This window comes from Camelus bactrianus, chromosome 26, assembly GCF_048773025.1.
Source record: "Camelus bactrianus isolate YW-2024 breed Bactrian camel chromosome 26, ASM4877302v1, whole genome shotgun sequence".
In the NCBI taxonomy this organism is placed as follows: domain Eukaryota; kingdom Metazoa; phylum Chordata; class Mammalia; order Artiodactyla; family Camelidae; genus Camelus; species Camelus bactrianus.
Genome location: NC_133564.1, coordinates 11032530 through 11047675, shown reverse-complemented (window position 1 = coordinate 11047675; position 15146 = coordinate 11032530). Strand labels below are relative to the sequence as shown.

The 15146-nt window shown below is 42.4% G+C and overlaps 1 protein-coding gene across 1 annotated transcript in view; it reads left to right on the top strand.

The window, feature by feature from the left end:
• Window positions 1–354: 354 nt before the first annotated feature.
• GPM6A (glycoprotein M6A) overlaps window positions 355–15146 on the top strand; it is a 222321-nt gene continuing 207529 nt past the window's right edge. The window contains exon 1 of the mRNA XM_010953333.2: window positions 355–600. Coding sequence (XP_010951635.1) covers window positions 597–600 — 4 coding nt within the window. The 5' untranslated portion in view covers window positions 355–596. The remainder of the gene's footprint in view (window positions 601–15146) is intronic.

The window sequence follows — 15146 nt, the reverse complement described above, 5'->3', positions numbered from 1 at the left end:
GCCAGTTTACAGAAACAAATATATTTAACATAGAAGAAAGAAGAGAGACGTAAATTCAAGGGAGAATTTTCTCTCCTTGTTTTGATTAATAGCGTTGTTAAGGGAAAAATTAGTACACTGAAGACCAGAGATTTTAGGGAATGTAAAAATGATGCTATCAAACCTGTCTCTGCTGGAATAATCTTTCCTGGTCTCCAGGTTAAGGACTATCATCTTGGCCACCGGCTCGCTCGTGGGGCACAGAGGCGGTGCGGGTGTGCAGTGTGTAAGGAACGTACTCCAGGGGGAGGCTTGTGCACGTGGCTCGCGTGGCGGTGAAAGGGGCGGGGAGGGCCCGGGGAGGGCGCGGCGTGGAACCGCGGCCGGGCAGGGAGCCCGGAGCCGCGGGAGGCAGGTGGGAAGAGGGAGGGGTCTGCGCTCCCGCCGAGGTTCCCGGAACCCCGAGAGCTGCCGGGCCGGGAGGGGCGAGGCGGTCACTGCGCGGCGCCAGGAGCGGGAGAGGCGCCAGGAGCGGGAGAGGCGCCCGGAGAACTTGGCCCCGCGCTGCGCCCACCGCTCGCGCTCCTGAGCGGACGCAGGGAAGGGGACGCGGCGACATGGGTGAGTGCGCGGCGCGCGGTCGCGGCGGGCTCGGCCTCGGGAGCGGGGGTTGCGGGAGGAAAGTGGGCGTGGGTCTGCCTCGAAGTGTGCATCCCTCCCCGCCTCCGCCCTGGGCCTCCGGACTTGTCCTGGGAGCGAGGCGGCGCGGATGGGTGGCACCTGAAGGGGGGCTGGGGGAAGGTCTCAGCCCAGGAGTCCCGCTTCTGGGCGGCACGCGGGGAGTGAAGGGGTTCCGGGGACGTGGCCGTCCCCCCGTGTTCCACGTTTCAGCGTGCCGCTCGGGGAGCAAGTTGGGATGGGTTCGAGAAGTGGGAACTTCGTTCGACTTCCATTCGTATAGGTTTGCGTGCAGGAAGGCGCCGGGGCAGGGCGAGACTGGGGACACTTTCTAGTCCCTGTCCGAACGAAGTGCCGCAGTTGCACAAAAGGTCTGAAGTTGAGGCTGGGGCCGACTCTCTCCACAGCGGAGCTGGGCAAACGGCGAGGCAGAAGGGGCGTCCAAGCCGGCCCAGGTGGCCGGGCGCCGGAGTGCGCGCCGCTCAGCTGCGCTCAAGTTTCTAGACGGAGTCCCCGGCTCCGGAGTTGAGCTGCGGCAGCGGGGAAGGGCCTCAGGACTGTGACTGCTGGGGTGGGGGGTGGGGGGCCGGAGGACCGGGTGTGAAACAGGCAATCCCGGCGGAGCCCGAGGAGGTGGCGTCCCGTGAGAAGAGTTGGGACAAGGGCGCGGGAGGGGCCGGAGAGAAGGAATTGCGCATCCTGCAGACGTGGTTTGGTTTGTCCCGGGCGTCCCAAGAGTACCCGGCAAGGCTGCTTTTCACGGTTGCTGATTAGCGATCCCCGGGCAGTCCGGGCTTGCTATTCAACGCCAGTGTTCTCGTTTCTTCTCGTCCAAGTCCATTTCGCCCCTCCCCCCCGGCCTCTCCCTTGTCCTTTGTTGTGAGGGATTTCTTCCAGAGTGAAGGAGGCCTTTGGGATTGACGTGCTCGGGTGGAAATTCCTAAGTTCCCACAGGCTCAAGGGTTAGGGGATGCTTTGACTGCTAATCGGCGGAGTTTATAGACACAGGCCAACTTGGAAGAAAGGAAAAAAAGAGAAAGCCGAGGACATTTTTGCCTATGAATGTTAATTGTGGTCAAGACATTCATAGTCTCTTCTTGCATGACTCTGGATGAGTTTTAGAAAGACCCATTTTTAGGACCTTTGAATAAAATAGTGTTGCAAATGATCTCCAGAATGAACTGTCTTGAAAAGTTTTCTGAAACCGAAGTATTTTCAAGTTATAAAGGAAAGATCAAACATTTCCCCAAGAATAGCAGAATGATTTTCAGGCCTTCTTTCTTTCCCTCTTTCCCTCTTTCCCTCTTTCCCTCTTTCTTTCTTTCTTTCTTTCTTTCTTTCTTTCTTTCTTTCTTTCTTTCTTTCTTTCTTTCTTTCTCTTTCTTTTTGTAGTACAAGGGCATATAAACTCTTGTTAGAATAGCACATAGAGGGAAAAAGCTCTCATAAATGGAAAACCAAAATAATTGACTTATGTAATCTATCCACTTTACTAAAAGCATTAAGATGCTGTTTGGATCCAATATAAAACCTCTAAAAAGAGTGACATTGTTTACCTTGAAAACTTAAGCTTTAGTGGACTATCTCTCAAAGGGTAAGGTACTCAAAATCTTGAAGTTAATTATTCCTCTATCTTGCATTTCCAAAGTGTGACGAAAACAGTTGGTCTTGGATTTTACTTCATTGCCCTTAAGTTACACATGATCCCCGGTTGTAGGAAAGTGTTCTCCTGAGGAAGTGGAGTTAACATCTGCTGATCCTGAGAGTGGCCTCCACCTCTTCAGAGTCCCCAGTTCCACCTGTAAAGTGACAGATCCCTAAAATTTGTCTCTTCCTTGTTCTGCCAGGAATGGACTACATTTTCCTGTTATATGTGAGGTCACTGAAAACTCAAGTAGGTGCCAGATGGCTGGTAGGAGAGAGTGGGTAGAGGAAGCCAGTGAGAAGCCAGAGGTCAGGGAAGTAGAGGAGAGAATAAATAGCAGTGGAGAGTGAAGGCACGGAGGCAGGACTCGGGACAGTGGCCCAGACACACAGTCCAGAAATAGGAAGCGCCAAGGACCGGTGGGGGCCGATGAGAGAAAGAAGGAAGGAAATCTGTCCAGCAACAAGAGAGAAAACACTTGGTCGCTTAAGGCCATCTTTCTCCTCTTCTTTTAACTTACTTGTGAAAAACACAGAAGAACTTCATTGCTTAGAACTTCTTTTATTTGGTGGTAGTAGGGGGTGAGGGTTTAGCACTGGAGTCCAAATTGCTAGGATAAAGGGGAAAACAGTGTAGCAGAATGCCTGACTATGCCAGCAAGCTGAATCCATCTTTCCCTGGTGTCATGACAACTGAAATTTATCATTTAGAGAAGGGAAGATGGTGCTGCGGGTGAATATAGAAAGCAATTTTTGCCTGACTCAGAAGAAGAAATACATACTCTAGCACCATGGAAGAATGGGAGTAATTGGTTAGTCAAATATTCTGAATAATTGATAGCCACGTCTTAATACAGAAGGCTAACCCTCAAAAAAAGCTATTTGCATAGTAGGCAAATTGCGATTTTGGCATCTTTTGCCTCCTCCTTTTAACTTCCTCAGTGATGCCTGCAGCTTATCTAGGTATGCAGCAAGGTTTTCCCTCTGCCCCCAGGTTTTGCTTTCCAGAAAGGATCTGATGAAATATTTCATACTCAAAAATGCAGGATTAACTCCTTACTAAGAATAGTTATATTTTAACTGCAAGGTTGATTTAAACCTGAAAGGTTTCTAATTGCAGAATTTCATGCTCCAGTATGAGATAAGTCAGGAATATTTTAAGTGCTCCTCTAACTACATCACTTACTGTTCTTTATTTTATTTAAAAAAAATGATTTTTAGTTCCAGAGATGATATTATGGAAAGTTTCATGGAGGGAGTGGTATTGAACTTGGTGGTATTTGGAGGGATGTGGAGGATCTGGGAAGAATAATGGGCCCCGTCTTAAAGCAGTAAGGCAGTGAATTTGGGGGAGCAGAAAGCCATGGAGCTGGGTTGACAGGATTGGACATGATTTTGGAGAGCCTTGAGAAGCAACCAGAGGAATTTAGAGTTTACTTAATAGGAAATAGGGAGTCATGAAATGTTTCTGAGCAGGGAAGAGTTGTAATGAAATTAGTGTTTAAGGAAGATAAATTGGGCAGTGTTGTTTAAGATAAAGGATAATTTGGAGAGGGTAGAAGCAGCTGTCACAGTAATCCTGAAGTAGTATGGTCCACATCTAGTTTAGTCGTAGTAGAATAGTGGCAATGGTGGAAGTGGAGAGAAAAAGATGGACGAATGATGTTTCTAAGGAAAAGTCTAAAAAATTAGGAAACTGAGCAATAAACAAGAGAATGAGATATTTTCTGGAGAATTGAAACCTTGAGGACTGGGGAACTAGTAGGTCCCTTGATAGAATATTTAAAGGATAAAACGGTTTATTTTCTGGATGCTTTGGACAGAAGATTAATTTCACTTGTGAAATGCTAATTACAAGGTGATGGCTAGACATCTAAACACAAACTTAGTAGGTTGGAAATATATAGTAAATAGAGCCCAAGAACAAGAAGGAAAATAAAGATGAGAGGGTACCAACCTGTGGTGAGAGGTAAAGCCGTATAATGAATTATCTGTTTGATGGCAAGAGTATAAGGTGGGCTGGTTGAGGGAAAGGGGAAAAAAAGATAAACACTGTGTGCAGGAAAAGAACCATCAACCACATAACATGCATAAATACCCTAAAATTAGAACAGTGGAATGTGACATCTTTAACATTCAGTGTTAGATCTGGGAGTCCATACATTTTGACAAGAAGAAAATCAGGCAGAAATATTTTGCTCTCATTCAATTTCAGTAAAAAGGGACCTGGTTAAGGATCTGTAAAATTATTTGCAAATTTAGGCAAAGAATATTGAGACATGGCGTTGTCTGGGACTCACACTGTTTTCAGGAAATACAAGCCTCCCAGAGGCAGTTATGAACAAGGTACGAAGGGCTGGGATTTGAAGCAGGAGAAGCAAATGATGATCATGCAAATCTTGGGGATCCTATTAACTCTTTTGTTTGATGAGAAGGTGGAACATAATTCTATACATTTTATGTAGCTCAGATCTTGAACTACATGTATAGAAGATACACTTGAGCTATTTCCATTAAGCAAATCAGGAACATTTTAAGGATGTTAGACTATTAGGTAAAACTTTGAAGTTTGGCCTCAAGTATGTTACATTCCTAAGAAAATTATAATAGTCTGATAGTTTACAAGTGAAAATTTGATATGTTTTCTGAAACACATATGATGGAGGGTTGAAACTAGTGAGAACTATGAAGTCTCGGCAGTCACACGGAAGTTTCACGGCAGAACACTTGAGTGCAGAAATTCATGCCTGGGTGGAAATGTATGAGTAGAATGCTGGGGTAAGCTCTACTCAGAACAACTTCAAATAACATCAGCTAATACTTCTTATATATTTTATTTATTTTAAATTTGAAGTTTCTTAGGCTATTGTAGATTACTATTGATTTTACTTAAATTTGAGTTTGTGCCATAAATTGGAATGTAGGTCAATTAGCATAAATCCTTCGTTCAATATCTTCTTGTTACAATAAACTAAATGTTTTGTAGTGAACTGTTAAGACACTTGCTTTACTTTCCAAGAAGGTGTTAACTGTACAGAAAACATAATTTGAATTGGCATGGTGTCAACTAAAAATACATGTAGTCTTAACCATACTTTTTTTTTGAAAGATATGTTTCTAAATTAAATATGTAAGATTCAATTTATTAAAACTTGCAAGGTAAATCTCATTTTATTATTTTTAACAGGAAAGGGTCAGAGCTGTCATTTATGATTACAGAAATATAGGTCTTTCTCCTAGACAGTTGAAAAACAAATACAAATTAGGGTAAATGAGATGGGTTTAAAGTCAAGGACAGAATTAGTTTCAACCTAGAAACTTAGAGGCCTTAAAAAAGAATCAGCTTCTGACTATGTCAACCTGACTGATTTGAGGTCATTCTATTTTCAACCATTTGACAAGAGCTGAGGAAATGAGGATAGATAATGTGAAGCCACCTTCTCTACACTCAGTGCTCCTGACATAGCAGACAGACAAAACCACGTCCCAACCAGCGGTGAAGCTGTATCACCAGCACACCCAGGGTCCTGCACACCGCGTGCAGAAGGCACTGTGACACGGAGCTAACACAGATTCTCCTCTGCAGTTTGTTCAGACAACCTATCAAAGTAGTCACTTACTACTTTCCCTACCACGTGTGAGATCAGCCCAAAGAACATAATGATAGCAAAATAAATATCTCTTGCCATCTCTATAAGACTTCTTGTTCTAGAACCTTTGATTTTATGGTCTAAATAGAATAACTTAGAGAATATGTTAAAAACTAATTTCAGGCTCCCACTGCCAAGACTCAGGGCCAGAGGTTTGGGCTGGAGCCGCGGACCTGCAGCTGGAACGGGCAGTTCAGCCAGTGCTGAGGATGAAGTCTGGGACCCGCTTGGAGAAACAGCTCTGGCATGCCCTCTGTCCTCCATCAGGCGAGCTGGGCTGGCCCTTGTGGCTCTCATTCCTCTACTTGTATCTTGTTGAGACTTAAACCGGTTAAGTCTTTGTGTAGTTGCTGTCTCACCTTATGATGGGGTGAGTTTACTGAAACTCCTCCCCTGAAAATTACTAATGATTTCCAGTCTCATTGTTCGAAGTATTATTTCTGTGTGTGTAACTCGGGAACCTGTATCTCTCTCCTTGACTGTCTGCTGTCTCCAGCCAGCCACCCTCCAGTGCTTCATCTTCAGTTTGTGCAAAACTGAAATCCTCCTTCCAGGATCGTACTGGTCCCCGCAGCCCTTTCCTTGCCCTCTTCCTCCTCTTTCTTTTTCTTGATGACTCAGTTACACCTGGCCTGGTTGCACTGCTGTCACAGCACCTCTTAACGTCCACACTGTCTTCTGTGGCATTGCAGCTGCTTCCCACCAGCTCCTCACCCCACTCCAGCCCCGACGCCAAGGTCTTTCCACTGCAGGTTACTTCCCTCTTCAGTCTCCCCTCAAATCATGCCCATATGACGCTCAAAACACCCCATCCAGCACAGGTCTTACGTCTCCAACGTCATTTCCTGCTACCGTCTCTCATGCATTTAATCGCTTAACTGAAAGAAACTACAAACTGATTTCATCTACTCAGCCTTTGCCTTTTCTTCCCTCCAGCTGTTTGACCATGCCTGTTTTTCCTCTGTGGCATGCCCCTTCTGTCTCTCCATGGAAATGCAAAACTACTGAACCTTCATTAGCTCAGCTCAAATATAGCTCCCGTAGGAAAAGTTTCCCTGACCTGCCCAGCTTTGTGTTTTCCAAAGCATGGGATATATACTAGCAAAATGCAAAGTGTTTTTATTTTTTGTATTTAACAAATACTTCTATAGTATTTAATATGTGCCATGAATTATTTTAAATGCTTTATAAGTACTTAGTTATTTAATCTCATAACAGTGCTGTAAGTATTATTATTATCATCTTCATTTTTACACAGAGAGGTTTAAATAATTTGCTAAACAGGTGAACGGGGATTTAAACTCAGGCAGCCTGGCTCCGGGGGTCCATGTTTTACCACCTTTCCATTTTAGGTGGTTCAAGGACATGGCATCAGGTAAAACTGACTGCTACGGTGATAAAGTTTATTCTCATCTCAGCTTTCTCTCAGTTCTTTTGATTAAGTCAAAAAGAAATCCTAATTTGTTGTTAGAAGATACATTTTCACAGCAATTACCTGAACAGATCCCCCTTTACATAACGTGATAAATGCATCCTGGTCTAGGTAAACTGACAGGTAAAGTGATACTCAAGTCAAAAAAAGGTAAAATAAGTAAAAATTACCAATGATACTCCAGATATTTCCCCTTTATAATAAAGAAAGGGCAAGTCCTAGACTTTGAGTCTTTGGTAATCATTGCTTTTAAGATAGGAAGCACTGATTTTCTATTTATGATAGAGATTTAAAGTTTTATTCAAAATACATTTCAGTAAAAATGTAAATTGTGTTTCAAAGTATGAAGTAAGTAAGAGTAACGATGGTCACCCAGTATGGAGCAAACCACACACCCGGGGGCAATTTAGTTCTGTGCAAGTGGGTGAAACGTTAGTGTCTCAATAAATTCTTACCCTAATTTATTCACGAATCAGCCATGGAACTTGGGCACTTTTGTCACTTAACCGTTTGGGCCTCAATGCATACTTGGTAGGAATAAAACCAACAATATTTATCTTACAGGGAAGTTTGTAGGAAAAAAGGAGGGTGTTTGAAAACAGCCCTTTGCGTGCAGTAAGCGCTGACCGAAGCGCTCTGTGTCGCACGTGGCGGGGAGAGCGTGCTGAGAACCGCGCGGTGCGCGCGCGCCCGGGGCCTGGGAAGCTCCGCACCGCGTGCTGGTCTGCCTTTCCTCCTTGCGCCCGGCGCCCTGCCTCTGCGTCTGCTGTGCTGCTGAGCTGCGGATGTGTGTTTCCTCCCCCGGGTATCTGAGGTCTTGTCCGGATTCTGAAGGCAGCACCTTCCAGATAATCGGCAAAAAACCCCCAGCAGACCGTTACCATCAAGCTTTTTGGCTAACCCCGTTTCCCTCATTAACTTAGTAGAAAGTTACAAAAATACAAAATTTGACTCCTGTTGCTGAAACGTATGTCTAGAATGAGGCGTGGCAGGAGACAGGAAAGGAGTCAGGAGCCTGGAATGAGCGTGTGTTTCCAGGACGGGGTCAGGGATGTGGCGCAGGAGGGAATCAGCACTGGGCCCAAGACCCTGATGAGATGGGAAATGTGGAGGCAAGAAGGACCTAGAAGAATCCTCGGAAACAGACGCCGCAGAGTTAGTGCGACTTCAGCAGTCTCCCAGGAGGACAGCCTTTCGAGACACGGATGACCGGCAGTGTTCAGTGCAACAGGAGGAGGAAGAGGGGTGACATTTCTTTTGCATTAATGGCATTTTTGTTGATCTAAGCCCATTGAAATTAGAGTGTTTTTCATAAAGGGGTGAAGATACAAGCAGATTTCAAGGACTGAAAACAGGAAAGAGGACAGAGAGAAGTAGGGACAAGAGGAAGGAGAGAGAAAGGAAAAGAATTTGGAGGGACCCAAGGTCAAGGAAGGTTTTTATCAGGTGGGAAAGAGCACGAACTGCTTCATATTTTAAGAAAAGGCGAATGACCTTGGGGAGAGGCATAAACTGCACACACCATGGAATGACAGGGTCCCTGAGAATGCAGTACAAAATGACAATTAACAAGAACTATTTGTATTACTTAAACAGAGTTTTTAAGGTTAAAAAAAAATATATATATATATATATAGAGAGAGAGAGGCATTTGAGGATTTTTGATGGCATTTGAGGATTTTTTTTTTAACATGGACGATGCTTCTTGACTGTTTAAATTGTGTTACAATACGTCCAGCAAAGATGCCATAGTTTGTCTGTTCTGACATATTGTTTTGATTTTTCTCATGTTTCATTTTTAGATGATAGTTATACCTTTAATACTAAGAATATATAGATAAATATATGATCTATATTCAAACAGTTAAATGAAGCAACAGAGATGAAGCGTAATATGGTTGAATATTCCCCTGGACCAGAAACTGAGAGTGAGTGGTTCTTCTCCGAGCAACACTGCTATAGATCCGCCTTCCCTTTTCCCTCAGGTGTAAAGGGAGGACTTGGATTAAGTGGCCTATAAGGTTCCAGTAAGCCAAAAATGCCCCCCTAAGCTGGTAAACAAACACGCAAAAAAGTAAGCACAACATATTGATGAGGATGGTGTCCTGGCAGGGTCTCTCAAAATGGCAAGCAGCTCTGTCCTTCCAAGTCATTTGTCTGTGGTTTCAATGCACACTTTGTAACAAGGAAGACTCTTGAGGCTTCAGGCAGAAGATTTTGGTATTTTTCTTTCTTCCTGGCCTTAGATGTATATTTTTTATACTTATCAAGTGAGGATTAAAGAAATGACTGAAACAAAACATACAGCATTTCCAGGCATTATCTAAGGCTTCAGTAGCTTACATTGCTCACTTAGAATTCATCACGTATCATTATTAATATCTCACTAATGAGTGAGGGAACTGGTTGACATATTTTGTATTCCTTCTGCTGCTAGGATCCTAAACTTTTGAGGCTATATGTGTGTGGGGGAGTGGGGGCCAGTTTCTTATTTCTGCATTTTCTTTGATTTGTTTAATTTTTATATGTGTGAGTACACAGTGGTATCCTGTGAGGTTTTTGTAATTAAAAAGGAATCATTTTGCAAGTCTTAGAAATAGATTTTTAACCATCAACAATGTTCTCTGCTGGTGAAAAATACCACCATGGTTAATTCCTAGTCTATGAGTCCCAGACAAACATTTGTTAAAAAGAAATATCTTAGGGCATAAAGAAGGATATGGCATTTGAGAATATAAAATAAAATACAAAACATAAAAATAAAATCTAACTCATGGCTGGCTTATCCCTTCTGGGTGTAGTGTTTGGTGTTGGCTATTTCTTTTATTTGAGACAAAAAAAAATATGTAAAAGAAGTGCTGAAATGGAATTGTCGTTTCCAAAAATGCTGAACACCAAGTACACGGTAAATATATTTACTTTAGCAGGTGTTTGCTATTAGACGTAAGTCAGCTATTGACTTCAATCTAGATTTGAGGCACAGATAAGGAACATTAGATACTAAAGGAGTTTTCTGCCATATCCTGTTTCAGTTTTTCTACTAAATAGTAGACAAAGGGCAATCTCATGATGCAGTGTTAAGTACACAAGACACATGCAACCACATTGTCCATTACCGTCACTGTTGTACACACTCTTTCCTTCCTGAAGGAAGATTTACAAAGAATAATACAGCTTTGTTTGTTGATTGTATATGAGAAAGGAAATTCAGGGTAGCAAGTCTCTAGAGAAGAAAAGTCCAGAGCAACTCTTAATGTACATGCACAATTTGTTAAGTAATTGGCTCCTTAGGTATAAATGAAGTAGCGATGACTAAAAAAGTTAGTGTGATTAATTAGTTTCATTCATTTCACAGCAATTACCTTAGTAAACGTCCCTTTACATAACATGATAAATACATCAATTTAAATAAATTGAGAGATAAAGTCATACTCCACTCAAAGGAAGTTAAAACAATTTTAAATACCAGTGGTAGCTCACATACCTCATTACAGCATATTAAAATCATCGTTGTGGTGGAATCATTGTACCCAGGGCCACCAACACTTCCACAGCAAAAGAATACTCTGTATTGTATACTAGAAATTATTAGAGAGTAGATCTTAAGCATTCTCACCATTAAAAAGTAACTGTGAGGTGATGGATGTGTTAATTGACATACTATGGTAATCATTTACAATGTATACATAGATCATCCCGTTGTATACTCTAAATATATGCAATTTTATTTGTCAGTTTTACCTCATAAAAGCAGAAAAAATTGAAGAAAGTGAAAAACTAAATGAAAAAAGAGTACTCCTCCCCCCCAAACAGCTTCTTATATTTACTTTAATATTGATTTGACCAAACAAGAATTTCTTAAGGGTCAGCCACATTGCCGACCCTTCCACACCTAATGACAGCGAAGGACACAGGGTAACTGTAATTTCTGCTCCAGAGGGGTTTGGGTGTTACTCTGGAGGTACACAACACATGCAGGAAACTATCTGAGCATTTGATACCATTAGATAGTGGAGATCAGACTAGTGTAATGCCCCTGAAACCACTGGCCCAGAGCAGAAGAGCGCAATGCCGGCTACAGTCAGCAGGGGCAGTTCTCTGACTGAGGAGCCTTGGAGGGAACCTGGACTTCCCGGCAGAGAGCAGGTGGCAGGAAGGGCAGGCGCAGAGCCGAGGGCGGGGGAGCGCGCTCTGGGCCCCGCCGGAGTCGGCTTCCTTCTGGATGGAGGCTGCAGATTTTTCCACTCCTGTGACCGCTGGGGTGGGGTGGGGGTTCCACCCCGATAGAAGCTGCCTCTTTGATGTCCAGGCTATTTGTCTGCTTAACTTTCTCTTTGACCTCTGCAGTGGACTGACTGCCTGCCCTCTCCCGTTCATTTACACAATACTCCGTCAACTCTTTTGTTTTCTTACTATATTCCCCCAGATCTTACAAACGTTTTTGGCTCACGCGGGCAGCCCTTTCAACATTAGTCATTTCCACCTCTGCTTCCTTCCTTCAACCTTGGCTCCCATAACTCACCCCTGGATTGTGTCACTGTGGGATTTGCTGACTGTGTAAATGAAAACCACCCCTGCTCACACCACCAGTAACATCGCACAACACCAGAGGGCACGATTCATATCACACTGCGCATGCCCCAAGGGGTTCCTGCCGGGTGGAACCTGGGGGAGGGTGCCTGGTGGTGAGCAGAGGAGGGTCCACTAGTCACAGCATCTCACCCTTCTGTTCCCTCACTCCTCCTCATTGTCCTCCCAGAGCCCTGGGAGCCTCATCGTTTTGGCTTTCCTTCTGCTCCGGCTGGTCATTACGTCCCTCTGTTCAGTCATGGCCCAGGGCTCCAGCCACTCTTTTGCAAATATTCTTAGCTCCTTTGATCTTTTCTCCAAGAGGGTCTGGATTATTGCAGCAGAGCGGGGAGGAAGGATTCATGTAAGAACTGAGAAGGTGGTCCTAGTGCGTGATCATGCAATTGTAGCATTTCAGACCCGGAGTGATAGGGAAATTAGCAGATTTTGTCACAAATGTAGCAGAAAGGAAGGAAATACGAGAGATAATGAGAAGAAAAGCTATCTTTTTGTTTCTTAGACTAACAGCCAGAAGTTAATATTCTGATGAGAGAGAGGAAGGAATTATCAAGAATGAGCACAAACAAACTGAAAATATTCGCAGTTCAGGCAACTGCCAATTAATTCAACTTCATAGATCAAATCCCACATTATTAAATAGGAGGGTGATCTGGTATGACTTCTACCAGCCCAGGGATTCGGGATTGCTGTGTTAATCTTCTTATCCAGAGGGGTGTTCTGTTACTTCCTGCTACCCACGTGGTCCTCCTTGGAAACTGTGCAAGATGACAACCTTTCCGGATGAAACAGTATTTTACTAAGATTATGCAATTGGCTTCATTCCCTATCTGAGTAGAACCTTCAAACAAGCTCTTAAGGTCTAATTTCTGTGATACAATCAGATATAATCAGAAATTTGTGTATGCTGTGACATATTCAGAAATTTATAAAATTTGACTTAAAGATGTAAGGACATCCGCTTATAAGTGAAATAATTTAATTCAACATACTTAATGACAAATTCTGACTTAATGGACAATTACACTATTCAAACTAAGGTAAAAAATGAAAAATTTGAAACTTTAGGTATCAGAGAATTTGATATAGTTAAGCGTTGATAATGATGGAATACCAACAACTTTTTATCCCTAATTATTTATGTATTTTTTTTCCTTTTCCATATTTTTAATCCTTAATATGCATGATTTGAGATGAAGGGCAAAGAAGAAAGATCTTTTTTCTTAACACATCTCATTTCACGTTCTTACCTGTCAGTGTCCCTAACGCTGGGACACTCTTCTATTTCCTTTCTTTTTTTGCCACTCTATTTTTTCCCTTTTCTTGCTTTTTCTTAGCTCTTGAAGTTCAAAATGATGAATATTTGAAGAAGGCTATTACCCTTGGGGTTGAAAGACTCATTCAGTTCTCTTTCATCTTCTATGTAAAGGACTGACCCAAAGCAACGTAATTCAGGTAAAACACTATATAATGAAAGTAAAGAGTTCTGCACAGGTGAGTTTTAAAAAACTAAGTGGATATCTGTAATGACGTCTCTTCATTTTCCACCGAAGCTTTCTTAAATTAATACGTGGTGCTCCGCACCGCGGAGTTTCTAGATGCAGGCGTTACAGGGAGTATCTCTCTACCCCGATCGCTGAAGAGCACTGGTGGGCGTGACTGACCTTCCGTTTCCTGCCAGGGCTGCAGAACCGAGGTACAAGGAGCTGGCTGCTCTCAAGTTCAGCCAGTCCTGCTGTTTTCTTGGTCACTGGCTTTCTTCTTCTGTCCCAGTGGCTGTGGCTCTCTGTTTATTTATTGGCTGTTTAGTATGAGAAAGCATCTAGTCTTTGATCATTGACAACAAATTAGAGCAATGAGCATGCCCATCACGGTCCATCGGGTATAATCTTAGGCTGTTAGGCTCTTGGCTGGTTTGCTGCACTTTACTGTCCTGAAAGTTTGAGAAATCTGACTGCTTTGTTGGTTGTTGTTTTTCTATTCTTATTAACACTTGCCAAACCTTTTGTCGTGCATCTTTAGAACCATGACAGCTTCTAGGTCAAATTTCAGTTTTGATCCCTGCATCTTTAGAAGAAAAGCTGAGAACTGAAATAGCCATTTCCTCTCAGTGATTGCAATGGGTGCTGATTAAGCTGCATGCTGGTGGTTGGAGTCATAGCAACAAGTCCTACTTGCTATCTTTCAAGAATCTCAATTAAGTTTCTTTGGTCTTTGAATATCTAACTACAGAAAAAGTTTAATTTCCTAGGGAAAATGAATATGTCCTTTTCTTGGAGAAAAACATCATAGAGTTAATTAAGCATACTTTTCTAAGGTTTATTTCTGAACTAAGCTAGAAATTATTTGTACTCCTTTTTTTTTCTTCCAGTTTTCATAATTAGGCTTTCGATGGGCTTAATCTTTTAATTTTAAAATGATTAATTGCCAAGTTGTTGTGTACCATTGCTTGGGTTACTGAGATAAACATACCCAGCAGTAACAAGGAGAAGTTTGTTGAAGTTGCTACAACGTCAACAAATACTCAAGTTTTATTTTTAACAAAGACTCAGGACAGTTTGCAGTCAACAATGTTATTTTGAGAGGGGCTATAATTATTTTATTTTTCTAGAGAAAGGTAGATTTGGGGAGGTAATTAAGTTTTTGATACTGAATTCTACTACTATGTAAAATAGAATTTTTTCTTCCTTTTTTTGCAAGTCATAAATATTTGTAATTTCTCCCTATATGAAGATTTTTTTGGAGGCATAGAACTATAAAGCTTAGACTTCTCCCAGATGGCTTAATGGTGGGAAAAGTTTATATTATTTTACTTTTTAAATCAACTTGAATAGAATTTTATATTCTCCAATCCATTACTTTCTAGGAGAATCTGAACAAATCAACCTTCCCTGGCAAATTCATGGCACTTTCCTTCCATTTTTTGATTTAGAAAGTCAGTTCTCAAATCCTAGATTCACTGGTTTGGAAAGGTGATCTAAACTCCCTAAGCTTTCCTAAATTTCCTAAGTTATGGTATTCTATTTGTTATTTATAAGCCCAATAACAATACCGTGTACTGCCTGGAGTTCTTGAGAAGTGTCAGTGATGGAGTACATTAAACTAGTGTAACAATGTGTCAGACCAAGAGATGGTGCTCAATATATACACGCATACACACACAATACATACACACA